The 21,430-nt window shown below is 34.1% G+C and overlaps 1 protein-coding gene across 2 annotated transcripts in view; it reads right to left on the bottom strand.

The window, feature by feature from the left end:
- EPHA3 (EPH receptor A3) overlaps window positions 1-21,430 on the bottom strand; it is a 386,765-nt gene that overhangs the window by 39,016 nt on the left and 326,319 nt on the right. For both annotated transcript variants that reach the window (XM_061134299.1, XM_061134301.1), the window contains exons 10-13: window positions 20,682-20,807; window positions 14,213-14,398; window positions 4,458-4,519; window positions 2,596-2,805 (exon numbers count right to left, since the gene is read on the bottom strand). In XM_061134299.1, the coding sequence (XP_060990282.1) occupies window positions 2,596-2,805; window positions 4,458-4,519; window positions 14,213-14,398; window positions 20,682-20,807 (584 nt within the window). The remainder of the gene's footprint in view (window positions 1-2,595; window positions 2,806-4,457; window positions 4,520-14,212; window positions 14,399-20,681; window positions 20,808-21,430) is intronic.

Raw genomic sequence — 21,430 nt, 5'->3', positions numbered from 1 at the left:
GTTGACAAGCTATATTCTGCAGAGAGCAGATGATTTAGATTTTAATGAATCTTTCAAGTTTCTACAAGAAAAACTGTTTCCTGGAGTATCCTGGTGCAAGAGTTCAGAACCAACCACCCCAAAATATGTCGCTTTGGGATGTGAATATTTTTGAGTCAAAGGCAATCAAGACCCTCCCAGTTCAAGAGAACCTTCTGCCTCTCACCTGAGCAAGTGAGTGGAAGTCACTCAGTTGTGTCCGACTCTGCGACCCCATGGACTATAGAGTCCATGGAATTCTCCAGGCCAGAATACTGGAGTGGATAACCCTTCCCTTTTCCATTGGATCTTCCCAACCCAGGGATCGAACCACATTGCAGGTGGATTCTTTATCAGTTGAGCCACCGGGGAAGCCCCTTAGCTACCCTAAAGAATTTATATCAGAGGGAGAGTCCTTTCTTTGAATGAGATTTGTTAGCAGAGATAAATTTTATCTGCATGGCCCATATGTATGGTAGAGCAAACATCTAGTTGCCCAGCATCTACTCTTCTTAACCTTGTGAATTAGTGTTCTTCCCTTTGAAGGCCCAGGCTCTCCTTAGCTCAAGGAGGCATATATACCTCATTTTACCTTTCTGTCTTTGACCCTCTCATATATGTGGGATTCCCATGCATATGAAATAAAATTTGTTATTCTCCTGTTAATCTGTCTTATGTTGATTTGATTATTAGACCAGCTAAAAGAAACTTTGAAGGGTAGAGAAAAATTCTTTCTCCCTAACACTGGAAATCAAGACTAGTATTGAGAATAAGCGTGCTCACATTTAAAAATGGGATATGGAATACAGTTTAGAACCTAAATGAATTACCAGCAAATAGAACATCTCACACAAAGGCTTTTATTCACAAATAGCTTTTATTAGAAATGGAAAAGTGTTTTGGATAAGGTGATTTTTGTAACAGGGATAATGCCAGCAAGAATGATACTTTTCATGGAGTATGTTAAAAGCTCATATAGTATCAGAAGACTATGAGGGGTATCTGTAGAAGGCACAGTTGTTGTTGTTGTTTAGTCGCTAAGTCATATCTGACTCTTTTGCCACCCCACAGTCTTTAGCCCAGCAGGACTAAATCTCTGTCTGTGAGATGTCCCAGGCAAGAACTTGGAGTGGGTTGCCATTTCCTTCTCCAGGGGGCCTTCCTGGTCCAGGGAGCAAACCCACATCTCTTGCATTGGCAGGTGGATTCTTTACCATTAAGCTATCAGGGAAGCCCAGAATCCATAGTAGTGAATAAAATAAAAACCATTTCCCTCTGGATAGCAAATATATTATTGTCTGCTGCATATGTTGTCCCCTGTAATAATAATTTAGTCACAGAATGCTTTGCTGCAGCATGTTGGCTAATGAATTTTTCTGGTCAAAGAAGGACCACTAAAAGACACTATCAAGATACTTGCACCCCAAAAATGTGTAATTTTTTCACATTTTCGGAGCTGTGTAGGAGAACTCACTGTTCTAAACTTAATCAACTAGCTGCAAGATATAAAATTTTCTTACATTTTTCTTGCTCTTAATCTAATGAGGTAAGAACAGCAACATTTTTATGCAGAACACAGTTTCTAAAAACACAGATTCATGAACAAAGGTAATCTACTACAGAGCATAACTGAACACAGGGAATACAAACAAGGGTGAGAGTTATTAGGAGAGTTCTAACTTCTAAATCAACACATCTAGGGACATATCTGGGGCCCTCAGCTTCTTATGTGGTTCTATCACTAGTTTTACTTGTAGATGAAATTCAACCTTGCATATTGAACTCTTTTAGAGTGACATAAGTTGCCATAACCTTAGAGGTTAATAGCTATTGAGATTCATGATGCCTGAAAAGAATGAGAATCTTTTGTTTGTTTAATCAGGGATAAACTTCTAGAATTAACAAGAAAACAGCAGAAGTTGACTGTCTTTTTAAAAAAATCTTTCATTCTCATGGCTAATGAAGATTTTGGTACATTAATTGCCTAATTGCTTTCCATGTAGTTTGTTATCACTTTTTATTTTCATATATAAAGGCAACCATGATGAAAAGATGAGTAAATAAGATTTAGATGCATGAAAATCTTGCTGCCTTTTTGGGGAAAATCATTAAACCAACATATGAAATTTCAGAATTAATATCATTACTCACTTAATGGACAGTGATCATCTATTTTCCCAGAATAAGCAACAATATTTTATTTTTAAAGGATAAATCTCATTTGGGGAAGATACAGTTGACAAAGGGATTCCCCTGTGGTTCAGTGGTAAAGAATTTGCCTGTAATGCAGGAGATGCAGCAGACATGGGTTCCATCCCTGAGTCGGGAAGATCCCCTGGAGCAGGGCGTGGCAACCCACTTCAGTATTCTTGCCTGGAGGATCCCAGGGACAGAGGAGCCTGGCTGGCTACAGTCCATGGGTTTGCAAAGAGTCTAACACTACTGAAATGACTAAGCACCCAAGCATGCACACATAATCGACAAAGCATTTTGGGATGTGACTTCTATTTATTTGTTAGTCAACATAAAGCAAGTTGTTACATATAAAAGAATAAAAAAAGAAAACAAGTTACTCACTCTTGTTGTGTAAGCAGCTTCTGGGTCATCTTCTAGAACCCGTGAAAGTCCAAAATCAGAAACCTTACACACCAAATTACTGTTGATCAAGATGTTGCGAGCAGCAAGGTCTCGGTGAACATAGCCCATGTCTGAGAGATACTTCATGCCAGATGCTATGCCTCGAAGCATCCCTACCAGCTGGATAACTGTAAACTGGGCATCATGTTTCTGAGAAACAGTTTAAATGTATAGTTGAGATGTGTTGCTATTTCCTTAGACATATCTTGATCACATTTTCATATACTGAGCTGTAGAGTCTATATATTGGTTTTAAGTACACAAGCCTAACAAGATACACAAGAGTAAAGCAAAATAGGATAGTAGCTACAGTATTTTGTAGCAAGAAGTTGCCTAATATTCTTTAACTTCAGGTTCAAAACCAGAACTTTGCTGGTCTTTTGAGGAGACAAACTCCTTCTCAGAAACTTTAAGGTCAAGAATAACAAAATAAAAAGGATCCTCTGGCTGTTTCTCATGTTTATTGGCTTGACTGAATGTTTATTCTTCCTTTTTGTTTTCATGTGCTTTATTAATTACTTCAAATAAGGTAACTTGAGTCTTTCATTATAAAAAATAGTTCAACATTAGTCAAAAATATTTACTGGGTATATGTTTTTTTACCCAACCTTGAGTTTTAGGTCATAAAATTGAAAGTAATAGGAGATAAATTCAGAGTACTAGATTTAGAAAAGTTTCCAATCTGTCTGGATTAAAATAGAAATATACAGTTTATACAATAGATAGATGATATCTAGACAGATGTATGCATATATACATAGATATATAAAAATTTAATGTCTAGTAATATTCAAAAAAGCAATAATTTAAAAGGGATATTTATTAAACTTTAAAAGAATACTATTAAATATTTTAATTACCTGAGTTGTAAACTGTTTGTTTTTGAAATATGTCTATGAAAATAATTGCTACTAAAACCTTTATTTGTCTCACAAATATTCAAATAAAGAATATAATTTCTCATTCATACAAAAATTAGAATTTTCTCCATGATTATGAATTATGGTATTTGTTTTATCTACCTATCTATCTATCTATCCTTATCTACATAGTGCTAAAAGCACGCTGAGAATAGGGTCTATGTCTTGATTTTTTATTTTTTTTTCATCCTTGTAGTGATGATGATTGACGGAGTCTTGTATTCCACATAACTTCTGAATTTCTTTGAATATAATATGTATTGAAATTATTAAAACAATTTTTATAAATATAAACAGTTGAATTTATATCTAAATATATCTTATACATGTATATATGTATGTAAACAAGTTATGATAAGCAATGTTATCTCTGGATTGAGACTATTTAGGCATTATATCACATGCTTAGGTTCTGAGAGGACAGTACTATGTAAGAGAGAGAAGGTCTTTGGTCTTATAGTAGATGGAGGTTGCTTTAAATAAAGAAATGAATGTTTCTGTCTATACCAATTTTATTTATGTCTCACTTTAGAGCCTTCAAATTTTTGTTTTAACTAATGTGAATCTTGTCTGAATAAAAAAACTGAAGAAAATTACACAAACTTATTTTAAAAATATAAACCATCAACATTTGGATGCTACAAGATAAAGATGTAATTTTACAATCTTCCTTTTACAATTTAGTCCCAACCAAGTCAATTTTCTTAAAACTTTGATTATCTAACGGGCATCATAATAGAGGTTGTCACTATCATTTTCAGCAATTTATTCCATATATATATATATATACATATATACATATGTATATATGTATATATATATGTTTGTAGATAGATAAAGATAAGGTGGAGATATGTATATGTACATAAAATATCTACTTACACGTAAGAAACTGTCCAAGGAACCATTCTCCATGTATTCTGTGACAATCATAACAGGTTTACCTAGGTTTAGATAAATAATAAATACATAATCATCAGTAGAGTTCAACAAATATCATGCAACGAATACACACAATACATTTTGATATACCTGATGAATTAAAATACATAAATTTTTCTCTGTCCTCCAAAATTTGCAAAGTTGCACTTAAAAAGAAAACTAGTTTTCAGTAGAAAATGAAGCAAAAAAATGAAGAAAGATTTGTTTTCAGAAAAAGGGCCTATAACCTATATGATATGTAAATTAGCTTATCTGACATGGTTTTCCCTAAATCAAATGATGCACTTTCTTTATTCTAATTGCATTTTATTTTAGCTGATATACAAAATCAAGTATTTCTGTCTTTAAGGCCAACTAGAGCCAAAAATTCCACAACCATTTACACTTTACACAGATATGTACAGAGCTATATACTAGGTGTTTGCTCTTGGGCTGATTATTCAGAAGCAACTAAATCAAAGTCCCTACATTCATGGATCCTACATGTAAACTGGCAAAACATTTAAGACTAATAATTATAACCATTTTAATTCATATTCATTTAACACATTAAAAGTTATAAAATCCATACTACCTTTAAAAGAAAAATAAAATTAAAATTGCTGTTGGTAGTACCTTATTATAACCATTTGAGAAATATGGGTCTTAAACATCATTGAACATTTTAACAAACATTTAAATATCATTATACCTACTTCATTTGTATAAAGTGCTAGTTTAACTATTTTATATGTACTAACACTAATTATCGCCATTCTCACTTTTTACATGAAAAAAACCTGAAATATACAGAAGGTAATTAATTTAATGTCTCATAGATAATAAGTTATAAAGCCAGAAGTTGCAACTTGAATATGTTATGCTGTTACTGTTGGAAATGTACACTGAGGGAAAAATTTAATATATGAAAAATCACTAGACAAATGCACAGAAGTGCTAAGTATGCTGATACTTAGATCTGCAAATAGAATAAATCTTCAACTATAGGTAATAATTGAGGCAGTTGTTGGGTGTCAGTTTTACGGAACATTCCGAATTGAAAGAATAACTGAAGACTATAGCACTTAAAAAAACTTATTACAGTAAAATGTAACTCCAGTTTCAAAGCCTACCCATATTACCACAGCATAATTCACTTTGTTTATCTTTGCTTTCTTTATATACTGCTTTAAATATAAATCTGTTATGTTATGAAATGAAAAAAAACTCACTTATTTTCCAAGTCCAGAAGACCCGAGTTAAGTTTTGACTAAGCATGAGAGACCTTGAGCACATAATAGGTTTTTAACATTCATGTACACATAATTGTAGGGCATGCATAATTTTTTTCCTGTGTTTCTTCTACATCATTGTTTGTTTGCCATATTGATGCCAGAAAATAGCTGTCTTTCCTTGTTTTTCCTTTCATTAGTGAAACTCTTAATTCATACTGGTTGTGAAGTATGGCTTAGTACCAGGAAGATTATACTTACTATATTTAGTATGTAAATATATCCCAAGCTATATATCTTATTTATTTAGAGGTGAGGAATTATTTAAATTCTGTAAAATTTGTTAGATTTTCACATATGTACAAATCAACTGACACAGTGATTTATTGTCAATTAAGGCTGATATGCAGATGACACCACCCTTATGGCAGAGAGTGAAGAGGAACTAAAAAGCCTCTTGATGAAAGTGAAAGAGGAGAGTGAAAAAGTTGACTTAAAGCTCATCATTCAGAAAACTAAGATGATGGCATCTGGTCCCATCACCTCATGGGAAATAGATGGGGAGACAGTGGAAACAGTGTCAGACTTCATTTTTTTGGGCTCCAAAATCACTGCAGATGGTGACTGCAGCCATGAAATTAAAATACGCTTACTCCTTGGAATGAAAGTTATGACCAACCTAGATAGCATATTAAAAAGCAGAGACATTACTTTGCCCACAAATGTCCGTCTGGTCAAGGCTATGGTTTTTCCACTGGTCAGGTATGGATGTGAGAGTTGGACTATAAAGAGAGTTGAGCGCCGAAGAATTGATGCTTTTGAACTGTGGTATTGGAGAAGACTCTTGAGAGTCCCTTGGACTGAAAGGAGATCCAACCAGTCCATCCTAAAGGAGATCAGTCCTGGGTGTTCACTGGAAGGACTGATGCTGAAGCTGAAACTCCAGTACTTCGGCCACCTCATGTGAAGAGATGACTCATTGGAAAAGATCCTGATGCTGGGAGGGATTGGGGGCAGGAGGAGAAAGGGATGACAGAGGATGAGATGGCTGGATGGCATCACCAACTCGATGGACATGAGTTTGAGTAAACTTTGGGAGCTGGTGATGGACAGGGAGGCCTGGCGTGCTGTGATTCATGGGGTCGCAAAGAGTTGGACATGACTGAGCGACTGAACTGAACTGAACTGAAGGCTGATTTAGTCATATATTTTGGGTAACATATCAGACACATTATACATCTCTTGGTGTACCACTGATGTGAAGTTTTTTAAGCTAAATATTAATAAAATTTTCCAAACTTTCAAAAACAAGAAACAACTTGATAATGCCTGAAAAGTTATTTTAGTCAAAATCGTGAGCCTCCAGTCTTGCTTCTTCAAAATTTTAACTAAACTTTGATTTAACAATATTCAGGAAGAAACAGAAAATTCAACATTTTCTTGGAAACTTCTCTCTCTTCTGAACTGGTAAATCAAATATCTAAGGACTGATTGCAGAGAAATAACCTGAAGTGAAATAAATGAACAATCAAATAAATGAATGAAACCCTGCACATGCACGTTTTCCCTACTTCATGGTAAGTTTCTATGTTTCTTCCTTAACAAATTCTTAGAAGAATAGCATGCTCATGAAACTCAATGCAGCTCTTGAACATGGTCACTGCTTCTTACAGTAAACTCTCAATTACAGTGGCCAGTTACTATATTTGTATATTCTCCAGACCTTTGCTTATCACTCTTTTCCTTCTGGCTCCCAGCCCTATGACCATTTCATTTCTTGTTAGCATGCCTGGTAAAATGTTTGGCAAGGGAAATAAAAGTAGCTCAAAAATCAAACCAGTCAATTAAGCCAAAGCCCCATGACCATTCAGAAATCAGATCAGGCTGCATTTAGCTCTGTAATTTAGGTATTTGTAAACACATCAGTTAAGTTGAGTAAGTCTGAAAATGTGCTTTGCATTAAGTTCAAAGATTCAGCAAACACAAATGTACGACAAAAAGTAAGCAGAATCACAAATATTCTACTTTGGAAAGCAATATCTTCACTTACTTTTCTTGTGATTTTGATTATGATAAACAGTAAAAGGAAAAGAAATTGCAGTAGTGGTAAGAACTAGTTCTAACATGTGTTAAACGTAGCTGGAAGTTATTTATAAAATACCAGCTCATCTGCACTTTATTTAATGTATTTCTATCAAAGTTTGCACATTTTTTCGTGTGTATTTTGATTTAGAAATGACATTACCAGTTTCTTCAAAAGCTGCTGTCATTAACTTCCTCAGAGATCCTTAATAACATCTGAATATACATTAAAAAATCAATGAAATTATTGTTGTTTGGCTGAAATGAAACTCCATCAAGAATCAGCAAAATGAAACGCAGTGGAATTTTGCTTTTGTTCTTCAGTTGACATGAGTATAGATAAAATCATGATCTTTCATAATTAAAGGGTTAAGGGAAGCACATCAGTCGCTTACAATGAGTTCATTTCCCCAGTGGCTCAGAGATATTACTAATCATTTTGTTTGCTGACAAAAGAAATGTAATTCAAAATGTCTAAGAATTTCAAGTTCAGCACTATCTATTTCACCACCTTCTTAATCAAATATTCTACAAAAAGGAAGCAGGATAATATTATAAATATATAGCCAGACATAGACTTTTTATTATAATTATCAAATAAATGTGGTTTTAGACTAAAATAGTTTCAATCAGAAATGAAAAGCATGTATAAATGATTTACATATTACAAATTATTGAAATTTAATTCATTTAATAGGAAATGCAATTAATTGCTATTAACAGTAATTGTGTCTTACACACTCTGTCTTGCTTTCAAGACTTATACACTCTCCAACATATACATGTGATTTACAAAATCAAAGTCTGTGACCTTAGCAGTCAGCATTCAGTATTCACATAATCAGAATCAGAGTGGAAGAAAAAGAGTATAAACAGGAGAAAGAAAATTGAAGAAAATTGACAAAATATGCCTCAGCATTCTTGAAAAGGATGATTTGAACCACCTTTGATTAGAAAGAAAATGTTTTGGTTATAGATTTCCATATACTATGACTAACCAACTGATAGAAATATTGTAATGAACTGAACTGGAATATTTTTCTACAGGTTTACCATTAAGTCATATAAACACACATGACAATCTTTTCCAAATTCCATTTAATCAAGATATTATTTATGTTAAGAATGATCCCTATTACATCCAATGGTCTATGAGTTAACCATTGCAGGGACCAACTCTATTTTATCCATAGTCCTAAATAAGAGTTCCAGTTAGAACTGATCATATCAGATCTATTATTTCAGCTAAGGATAGTCTCTCTCTTCAAAATCAGGCTAAAAAGTACTTTCTCCAACTCTTCCTTAACCAGTTCTACTCTTCGCACATCAAAAACTTTACATTCAGCTGATTAAAATTTTTAATGTATGTATGCTAAATTTGAAGTGAAATTTAATACTTTTAAGAACAGGACCAACATTTCTACTCGCCCTTATTCCATTCAGAGCTGATTCGTATAAGTGGAATAATGATTAATGAAAATAATAATTGGAATATTCTCAGTTAGATTTTATAAGTACAACTTAGTTTTTTTTCCCCTTTTCAAACTTTCTACGTTTTACTTATTTTCTTGTCTAATTTCAAAAATTGAGATTAAGACATTAGGTCTAATGATAAACTGAAATGGTGATAGCAGACTTGTTTCTGCTTTGAAAGGAATGCTTTCATAGTTTTATGGAGTTTGTAGGCTTGTTTTCTTTTGTTTTGGAGGGGTTTATATACATTTATCAGGCAAGAGTATTTCTATGCATAATATGTTAAGAAAAAATTTTTAATTAAAATGTTTATTTTTGCATCTATTGAGACTGGCTTTTTCTATTAATGTTGCATTCTTGAAATAAATTAACCTTGAGCATGATAAGGTATCTTTATTTAATACATTGCTAGTTATGGTTTCATAATTATCCCAGTGTTATTGAAGTTTTGTTCATGTGTTACACTAATCTCTTATTTTCTTTACTGATAATATTCCTATATGGTTTGATATCAAGATATCACTAGCTTTATGTGCGGGTTTTTTTTTCCCTTTCTGCAAGAATTTGTGTAAGACTAGAATTACTTAGTTGTGAAACAAATGTACAGTTATATTTCTTCTTCCTTAGGAGAGATATTGCAGATTTAAACTAGAACTCTGTAAGAGGCAATATGAGCACATTCAACTCATGCTCTAACAAATTTTGTAAACTAAATATAATCTTTCAAAAACATCAAAGCCTATCCTACCTAAATGATTGGGGGAAACACACAGCAACATATTATTTTATAATTGTGGTCAATTCAACAGAGAGACATGAGTGGATAATGTTGAGGAAATAAGGAAAATTTTTAAACATGTAAAAATGAGATTCTCTGTGTTACTTATTTTTCTTCTAATATATTGATTAGAGATTTTCTAGCTTGGTTGATATGGCCACTTAGAGATGTTTTCAACTCATATATCAATTATAGTCACAAATGCATAACTTGCTTCATCAGTTTCTAAAATTTATTGTAACAAATTGCTTTTACAAATTGTTAGTAAAATATATATAAAATATACATAGTCTATTAAAACTATGACATGAAGAGCAGTGTCCTTGAGACAAGTCCCAGCACTGTTTTAGAGAGAGACAAACAAGAAATGGAGGTAATATGGCATAGTCACTAAAGAATGACAACTAATCCAGTAATATTTTATTAACATATGTACAGAAAATGCAAGCAAATGATTGAGCTTTTGGTGTCCAGTGGACACCCACACCAATATAGAAGTCTTTTCAATATGAGAAATCCTCTTAATCTTCTGCCCATGACTTTCCTCAATAGTATAAGGTTACAGCTAAGTTGCATTATTACCTTTTAAATTTTAGAAAATAGTCCATCCCCAAATATCAACATAAAATACATCTCATCCAACATGTTGCTGCTGCTGCTAAGTCACTTCAGTCGTGTCTGACTCTGTGCGACCCCATAGACGGCAGCCCACCAGGCTCCCCCGTCCCTGGGATTCTCCAGGCAAGAACACTGGAGTGGGCTGGCATTTCCTTCTCCAATTCATCCAACATAATTCCTTCTATTTCACTATGTGAAAAGTGGACCAATGGAAAGTCTTCTTGGATGCAGTCTGAACATCTTTTGAATAATGGTGTGATGGCAGAAATATCAAACATTTGCTAAAAACAAGTTCCATCTTTTTGAATGTCGACTGAAATTGATAACACATGTTAGTACGAAGTTCTGAGCAGGACTGTGCCCCCAGCTTTCTGCTACTTTAAAGATCAGAGACTCTCTCACCTTCTCTTGTTTAAGATCATCAGGCTCAAAACCACACCATTAAAATTGTTTATGGCTCAATTCAAATAAAGGAAAATAAAATGATTGAATAAAGGGCTTTCTCTAACTTGAAAATGATACATTAGAATAGATTCAGTGTTTCAAAGCACATAACTAACAGTCATAATAAAAATTATCTTTGAGCAAAGAACGGAATTGCTCTCAATGATTTTCTTCTACATTCCCAGAGGAACTAGTAAAATCTTTTCAAACTCAACCAGAAGTGATCATTTAGATTTGCATAGTTGTATTCTGCTTAACAATATATTCCTATGGAATCTTATTTGATCTTAAAAAAGACCTGGAAATAGTAAAGCAGGACTGCTAATTCTGTGTTACAAGTGAACAGAGGGAGTCTGTTGGAGTGGTTTGATTTGTCAGATGTCTCACAGACCAGGAGAGCTGAATCAGAGCTTGATCTCTGACTCCCTGGTTCTTAATCCAGATACCAATAGGCTTTCTTTTTTTCTTGAAATACAATTTGTTCACTAAATTATAAACTCTTGTGTTTCTAGTTGTACATGTGTTTCTGAGCTTTGCAAGTAGGTTGTTTTAGCAATTTTATATTCTTGGGAAACAAAGAAAATGATAGGAGTGGATTAAATAATTTCTTTTGGTGACGTAACTACCTTGTTATTTCTATTTCCCCTCAGTTGTAATAGGGCACCAGACTTAGAGATTTTAAATATGCCACTAAAGGAGTTCGAAATCTAATTCTAGGTTTGCCACTCTATTATGTTTGTGCTATATGAGATGATTGGGATTTATATAGTTAAATTTGGCAGTCTCTTGCATGCATATTTGACCAAGGAGGTATACCAAATTTAGAACTTTCACTCTAAGAATAAGTCAGTTGTAATTCATGTTAGAATATTACAGACTCCTACTTGAATAAAATGTTTAATGTAAAATACCTGCAATTTTTTTAAGGTCAATTTTTAAATGCATTTTTTCTTGCATTTCAATCTTGGGTTTTTTTATGAGTTTCTTTGCCAGATGACTATAATTCATATTTGACTATTCCATTTTTTATATAAGAAAATCTTCCACAATAATTATGCTTTAATTTTGTTTATCATCAGTAAATGAACTTGTAGAAAACAGCTAGCAAAACAAAACAGTGTAATAATAACTCCTTACACTGGAAACAAAAAAATTGAGAATTTTGCAAAGTGAGAATGAAAAGAAAAATGTCTGTATAAGTATGTAGTTTAATATCAGTGAGTTTCTTCTCACAATGGTCTCAAAGTCTGAAGGACAACCACTTTGTGAGAATGATACAGGGGATTTAAAAGGTTAATCAACTATTAAAACCCCAGTTTCAGGAAAGTTATGACCAACCTAGATAGCATATTAAATGGCAGAGACATTACTTTGCCAAAAAGGTCCGTCTGGTCAAGGCTGTGGTTTTTCCAGTGGTCATGTATGGATGTGAGAGTTGGACTCTGAAGAAAGCTGAGCGCCGAAAAATTGATGCTTTTGAACTATGGTGTTGGACTAAAGGAGATCAGTCCTGGGTGTTGATTGGAAGGACTGATACTGAAGCTGAAACTCCAGTACTTTGGCCACCTCATGCAAAGAGTTGACTCATTGGAAAAGACCCTCCCTGATGCTGGGAGGGACTGGGGGCAGGAGGAGAAGGGGACGACAGAGGATGAGATGGCTGGATGGCATCACCGACTCAATGGTGATGGACAGGGAGGCCTGGCGTGCTGCGATTCATGGGGTCGCAAAGAGTCAGACATGACTGAACTGAAAACCCCAGTGAGACATGATTATGTAATTCTAATATTAAGTAGGATATTCTATAGATAGGGTCTTTCCTTGAAGAAAAGAATACTTAATAGTTTTCCAATCCTTAGTACTACTAACAGTATTTTCATTACTAATTTTTAAAAATTAAAAGAGATGTTTTCATCAGAAAATGTTTTAGTGTTACAACTAATGTAGCCTTGTTTTTAGGAGTACAGGAAAAAAAAATATGCTTCTAACAAGACAATATGGGATTATAGTTTATGACTATGTTATACATTGTTAAGTTCTTAACCCTGCTTACTATATTAAAAAACTCTAAAGCAAATTAAGATATATTTCAATTATACCATGCTCTTGTGAATAAGGAATTGTCTTTTTAGTCACACTAAAATGAGACTAGGTATTAGTGCCATTTGAAAAGTGCTCCATGTAATGTTAAAGAAAAATTCATCATAATAATTATAATTTGTAATCTCTGTTGGTAACCATAGAATATGTAAATATGGTGCCAATGAATAACCCCCTAAAGGATGCCAAATTCTCTGCCATATGCTGTCTTTCACTTTAAGAAGTTTGTTGCCAATTTAGCTTATTCTTCATTTTGTGCTCCAAAATCTTGAGAAAAAAGTAAATTCCAGATCATTCTCAAGAGATTTTCATTGGGATTGGAGCCAAAAATCACATATCTGCCTCAAGGGATCCCTTTTGAGCCTGGCTGGAGAAGCTATCATGGAAATAAGTTCAGATCTCCATCATAGGCTGTGAGCCAGAGCAGTGAAGAATCCATCTGGAACTGTAGATCAGAATTATTTGAAATCCACAGAGAACAGAGAAAAGGGCTTGGGTCTAATGTGATCCCAATCTTTACAGCTCAGAAGCATTCCCCAAACTCTCATAATTTTTCCAAAGCCAGGGGGGTAAAGATTTAGAAGCTTAAATGAAACTGGTGAACAATAACAGAAAAGGCAGCTATCTGGGAGTTCCCAGCAATTTCTGTCAAAACTGAGTCATTAGTTTTTCCTAATACTCTACATAACACAAAGTTCCCCACAATTCACTTAACTATTTTTTTAACCCACATGTCTTAACATAGTCCAAGGTTTAGTTCCTAAACTTTTTAAAGCTTTTTAAGTTCTAGAATAGCACTGTCAATTTAATACTAGTTAAATATATTTGATCTCTTGTCAAAGATCTGTGTTAATCCTAAACTGTTTTGTTTTTATTGTCAAGACTAACAAAGACTTATGAAGGTAAGACCCCAAATCTTAAATTATTGACTTTGGGTTTAAATGACCTCTGCTCAACATACACATAATCAGTTTTATGACTTCACTTACTTTTAGTAACAACGCCCTCCAGTCGAATGATATTGGGATGGTCAAATTGTCCCATAATGCTTGCTTCGCCTAAGAAGTCTCTCCTCTGCTTTTCTGTGTAGCCCACTTTTAGGGTCTTGATGGCCACTGAAATCTCTTTTTTTGAAGGAAGTTTTAAACGGCCACTGCACACCTCTCCAAATTCACCTGTTAGAATGCAGAAGAAGAAAACAACAAGAAAAGGCAAGGAATGATATTACAAAAATCATTAGTAGAGAGCAACTGTTTTCTCTCAACAATTCAATTCAAAATATTTACTCCCTTGACTTGCAAGATGTACACTCATAGACCTCCAAATTATTTTGGAAGATGGTAATCTGAGACTCCCTAAAAACCCTAAGCCATCCACACCCTGGTGGAAAATGGACCTTGTGATAAGCTTGGTGTCTTCTGAAGTACTACGTTGTAAACAATGAAATATGAAAGGTCAAGAAGGAAGTTGAAAGCTGTGTCTATTAGACTTCTCACTCCCTATTCTCATAGCCTCAAAATAACCATCAGAGCAGCACCAATATAATGAGTTAAGCACTTGATTAAATTTGAGATATGTCTCACCAATTTGTTTTCACCAAGAGGACCAATTAAACTACATATTTCTGATTTCTGAAAGCAGGAGCAACAGAGGATGATATGGTTGGATGGCATCACCAAATCTACAGACATGAGTTTGAGAAAACTCTGGGAGGTGGTGAAGGACAGGGAAGCTGGCATGCTGCATTCCGTGGTGTTGCAAAGATTCAGACATGTGTTAGCGACTGAACATCAACAAGGCTGCCACAGTGATGGCCACTAGTGTCAGATATAGAATGTACCTGGTTCATAAAAGAAATCTTGATGTTGTGCAACTAGGTGGGTTTTGTACAACATTAAAAGTGATTTTTAATAGCAAATGAGATATTTTTCTGAAAAGGAAAATTATATGATCAATTTTTAGGCCTTCTGCAGAATGGAAAAGTATTTTTGGTCCAATCCTCTTGCTGTGAGTTTTTACACAAGCCCAAGGTGTCAAGAAGTGAGATGCTTCTTCTCTATTTTTCATCCAAGTAAATCCTTCTCTCTACAAAGCAGTAGGTTGCCCTATTGATTTACCAACCACATCCCTATAAATGACTTCCCCAGATTTGAATCTTGCTCAGGAATCCAGTCTTGCCAACTGTTTTCAAAACAATGACTTAGGCTGTAACTTGTTGAAGTCGGTTAACGTCCAAAAGCAGTTATTCATACATTTATTTAATAAATACTCATCAATTGGCAACAGTGTGACAGAAACTATGAAAAACACATAGATATAATCTAATAAAGGCAGATCTAATTTCTTTCCCTCAAGAAAGCATAGAGAAGATAGCAATATCTGCAGCTAGGGTGCTTTTAGGATTATAGAGAGAATTAGGGGCAGAACTTGAGAACATTCAACAATCATTTTTAAATCAAAGGAAGAATATGCTGTTATAGATGCATGAACATTAGGAGAAGTCAGGATGCAAAGTACTTCACTAAAATTTGTAAGCAAGACTAAGAGTTTCTTTATGCAGGGTTATCAGAACATTGCCTAACTCCCATGCCCTCTTTGTACACATCAATTTTGGATAAACCATAAGGAGGCACTCATAATGAATTTTCACATTCTAAATAAAGTTCTGCTATTATCATGTAACAATATGGTGTCATGGATCGTGTTTTAAATTTGGATATCATGACTATTTATTCTAAATGACAAGGCACTTAGTTGATAGGACAGATCGCACAGAACTGTAGTACAGACCATGCATTCTGAAGCCAGATTGTCTAGGGTCTAATTTTGCATCTGTCACTTAATATCTGTGTGATTTTGAGTGACTATGATTTGATGCCTTTGTCTCTTTATCTGTAACAGAGGGACACCAATTATTTTCTACTTGATAAAATTTTGGTACAGTTAGAGGAATTAAAATATGTAAAGCACTTAGAAGAGAGACAGAAACATAATAAGTGCCATTTAAGTGATGTTTACTATTTCTTCTTTGAGTCCAAACATAGTATAAGAAAGATGAATTATCTACCTCTTAAAAGTTAGCTCAAAGTGAAGAATAAGTATAAAAGTTCTTTTTAAAATGTCAAATTCTGTTAATGTAAGAAGAGATGGTTGTGATGATGATGGTGATAACACGTTTAATGTCCTGTTGGACAAGTGTTTGTAAAGAAAAGTATATTCTGAAAGTACTTCACTAGGGAAGTCAGAGGGGAAGACTTTGAATTTCAAGTGGCCCAATTAGTGTTTTTTCCTTTGTTCTCAATGGGAGAGCTGGACACATGGACACTTTCTGGATTTTGAAATCCAGAAAGTGGTGTTTCAGTAATGCTAGTATTTTTTTTTTAAATCATAAAATTTAAGAAATGTGCTTATTTCACCTGAAAAATACTAGAAACTGTGACAAATACAGTATACACATGTGTGTGTGTTAGTCTCTCAGTTGTGTCCGACCCTTTGCAACCCTATGGACTGTAGCTCACCAGGCTCTTCTGTCCATGGAATTCTCCAGGCAAGAATACTGGAGTGGGTTGGGTTGCCATTTCCTTCTCCAGGGGATCTTCCCAACCCAGGGATTGAACCCAGGTCTCCTGCATTGCAGGCAGATTCTTTACCTTTTGAGCCACCAGGAAAGCCCACACTAGACATAGAAATGTTAAATTTTAATTCAATTCTCTTTATAAGAACTGTTCTTAAAAGAACAGTGTTGGAAAAACCAACAAAGACTGGGCAAATGGAATGCCTGATTTTTCCATCTAATCAAGATTTACATGATCTTATTCAATTAGATTTGCACCCATAAGGAAAAAACAAAATTAGATCATGTCATTTCTAAATAAAAATACAGCTACAAGAAGATTATTTGAGAAGATACTCTTGATTTTTTTAAATATCAATTAAGTGCATCACTGTGTATTTGCTCTTTAAAATAAAATATGTTTTAATAGAATGGGCAGATCATATTTTGATTTAAGGTGCACAATGCACAGTTGCTCAACATAAAATTTCTTATACTAATTTCATTTAAAACAGGAAAAAATGCACTTCTGTTTAAGTAGAATGACCCTCTGCATTGCCTCAAAACCCATTCTCCTTCCACTGTTTTAATCAAAACATAATAAAAATACATATTGAACAATGCTGTTATATAAGCTAAACACTATACATGAATTATCTCAGCTAATCCTCAAAAAAATTCTTGGAAGGCTGATCACTATTGTGATCAGCAGTGTCTAGCATAGACTTTGAAATTGAAAAGTACAAGATTCAAATTTTGGTTTCCCAATTAACATCTACGCGACCCTGGGCCATTCAAATTTTCAGTTTCTGTTTCCTCATCTGGTGAAATGGTAATAATAATACCTATTTAAAAGTCTGATAAAATTAAACCATGTGAATGCCTAACACAGTATAAGAATTACATATTTTCAACCTATAGAAAACTTTGAAATATGTGGATTGAGGGATAAAATTAGGAATTTCAGTCATTATAAATTTCTCACTGAAAATATTATATTACTTTGGGAAAGTTAACTTTTGCCTCAGTTTTAATTTTGTAATTTGCAATATGGGTATAATTCTTCTGGCTATTAAATGCATAAATGAGAGTTTCTACTAAATCTATTTCTTTGTATAAAATTCTTGACCTAAAACTAGAATTTGTCCACATAGCCTTCCTGTATGTTTAATTGACTATAAAAATTCTTTGATTGAATAATATATTCAGCTCTTTAACAGTGGAAGATAGCTGCTAATCCATCTAGCATGATTACTAATTTTTGCAGACAACATTATTTTAAAAATTTAGAAAGGTATAGAAAGTGGTGAAGAGTATAGATGAAAGGAGATTGGTCATCAGTGAATTGTGATTCAAGTTGTTGCAGAAATGGGTACATGCAGATTCATTATGGTGGGCTTCCCTGGTGGTTCAGACAATAAAGAGTCTGCCTGCAATGCAGAAGACATGGATTCGATCCTTGAGTAGGGAAAATCCCCTGAAGAAAGGAATAGCAATCCACTCCATTATTCTTGCCTGGAGAGTTCCATGGACAGAGAAACCTGGTGAGCCATAGTCCATGGGGTCGCCAAGAGTCAGACAAGACTGAGCGACTAACACTTTCACTTTCAGGTTCATTATACTATTATACAATTTAATCTATTTTTTGTAGACATTTCAAATATTATGAAACAAAATATTTTAAACCTTATAGCTTTCAAAATCTTGATTTCATATTCTATCTTGGTAATGACAAATCATTCAAAGCCTAATCAAGACAGACTAGAATTTGGAGTATATATTATAAAGAAATCTTCCAGGAGAAGCATAATATATCTTGAAGATATAGATATTTGCAAACAAAACAGGCAGTTTTATAGCTCTTATGTGGCAAATGAGGCTATGGGGTACAAAATACTGAAAATGGGGCATATCTCTAATTTTTTGCAAATATGCTTGAAGAGAAATCAAAGAGGATCTGCTCTAATCTTTAATGAGCATCAGGGATTATTAAGTGATTCAGTACAGATAGCCTTTCCCGTTATCTTATTGATCAGAGACCATTTTTAATGAGTATGTTTTATGTCACCCTACTGCGTTCTAGATATCTGGCTTTGTCAATAATACCTGTATGGTATAGGGGCTTCCTTGGTGGCTCAGATGGTAAAGAATTTGCCTGCAATGTGGGAGACCTGGGTTCGATCCCTGGGTCAAGAAGATCCCTGGGAGGAAGGAATGGCAACCCACTCCAGTATTCATGCCTGGAGAACTCCATGGATGGAAGATCCTGACAGGCTACAGTCCATGGGGTTGGAAAGAGTCGGACACAAGTGACTAGCACATGCACACACTGTGTTCTAGATATCTGACTTTGTCAATAACATCTGTATATATGCGTTTTTCTTAATGCAGAAGGCCCCAAATTTCGAGGTTGCAATATGTCTGGCCTTATGGACCTTGGCTGACCATGAGTAGATTTTCCTTCTCTCATCACATTCTCCAGCTGAGGGTGCTTCGTATGCTATTGCACCTTCCATGCTGGAGAACAGTGCACTCTTGTGGGGCAACATTAAAACCAGCACGGCAAAACCCCTCTGCACTCTGGAGCGGTTGACAAAGCAGAACTATACAAATGAAAGAGACGAATAAATATATATCTGGATTAATTTTAGATGGATTAACATAGACGTACAGTGAATGTGTATGTTCTTAAGTCTTAGATTGTGAAAAAAGAAGTCTTTTTATGAACTGATAGTTTCATATTACCCACACATGTGAGTTTTAGGAATATACAACATTAAAAAAAAATAGAAGAGAGATTTACTGACCCATTTGTTTATTTAGATAATATGTGAATCACTCAGATTATGCTGCTTGAACAGTAAATACTATTTGAATTCTAAATATTTCTTCAGTGTGGAGAAAAAGAAACAAAATTATATTTACATGTGTGTAAAAAAACATCAGTCATATATAGTACTTGCAGAAAATGTGACCTGATATGGTATGCAAAATTCAGAGAATTCATTTTTCAGTCTTTCACTCTATTTCCCACATCAACATAACTAGTTTGTTTTTAAAACAATATTGAAGAATGAGGTGATGTGTGTAATTATTGTACAGTGTTGTTTATTTTTCTTTGGAGTAGTAGTTTTACTCAAATAGACACTGCATATACTATGAATGCCATATATTTATGCATAACTGTACAAAACATTGTTATTTTATAAATATCTATAATTTTTGAAAATATGAAGCTGCAATTAATAACCACTCATAGGTGTTAATGAATTTATGATTGAGAAAGTTAATAATTAGAACAAAAATATATCTACATGAAAACGTTTCAACACAAATAATTTAAAACTATATAGTGTTACAGGCAGGTATTAAAATGGAGCCCTTCATATTATTTGAACTATTCTCTCAATACAGTTTTGATGGAATTTATATAAAATACATCATTTTTTAATATTACTTTATGTTGCCTAATTCCAAAGAAGAGTCAAGAATTACTTTTTTTTCCCTACAAATCAAAATTTTTCACTTAGTAGGCTAATTTAAAGAAAGACACACTTTCATCCCATTATTTCCATTTAGCCAAATAGACTTTGTGACACATGATCAGCATAGCCATGGGAAGAATGAGCTGCTATGGCTGCCCCCTCTGAAACTCAATAAATAAAAAGCTGGCCATAACCTAGAAGTCTGTAAGTCTGGCACCTTTGAAATCATTACATTCCATTAAATACTCCTGCATTTATTTACTGCTTGCCTTTCATCATGAAATCAGAAAATGTCCCTTTTCAAAGGAATATACATGGACCTGAGGGTGTGAGCAATCAATCTCAGGCAGGATTCTTATACGCAGCTGTAAAGTTGTAATCAACATACTAGGCTGGCATTGGGATTACTGTGGGGCTTACCTGCTCCAACAACTTTGTCAATGGATATGTTGGTGGCATCCAATTCCTTAGCAAACTCATGAACTGCTTGGGTAGGGTCCTCATATGTGTGTGGGTCAACATAAGTCCTGAGGCCTGGAAGTTTTACTGTTTAAAGAAAGGAAGAAAGGCATGACTGCAGCTAGATGTATAAAACATTTACTGAGAAAGTTTTATGATAACATTATTAGTTTAAAAAAATTCTCATGACATTAAACTGCATCAACCTTTGGTTTATTCACAGAAATTATCAGACAGAAAAGTTAGAGTAAATAAGTTGAACAATTTAAGAAAAAAGTCCCTTATAATGAAACAGAGACAGGAGTTTTCTCTGTAAAATCAGTAGAAGGAAAATGAGGGGGTTCTTAAGGAGAGAAGAATGGTTCAGAATTGAGTCTACCCAGCAATGACTACCTGTAACAATAGTTGAGTGAATGCCTTCACAATATCACACATGTGTGATTCAACAAAGTGAAATAACCAAATCTCTATTATAGTGTCACATGTGGCAATAAAGGAAAGTTTGTGAAATAATTTCATAAGGTGGGATAGCTGCTGTAATTATAGATAGTTAGAGAATATAAAACAGCATGTTTTTTGTCTGACACTCCTCTGCTTTTATTAACAGTCATTTAAAATTCTCCACTTCAGTTATAGATCTAAATTAAACTGTATGTGTATATATGGGCTTCCTTGGTGGTTCAGTGATAAAGAATCTACTTGCGAATGCA

This window comes from Dama dama, chromosome 31 (genome assembly GCF_033118175.1).
Source record: "Dama dama isolate Ldn47 chromosome 31, ASM3311817v1, whole genome shotgun sequence".
Taxonomy (NCBI): Eukaryota; Metazoa; Chordata; class Mammalia; order Artiodactyla; family Cervidae; genus Dama; species Dama dama.
Note: the sequence above shows the minus strand (reverse complement) of the source record. Positions and strands in the feature narration are given on the sequence as shown.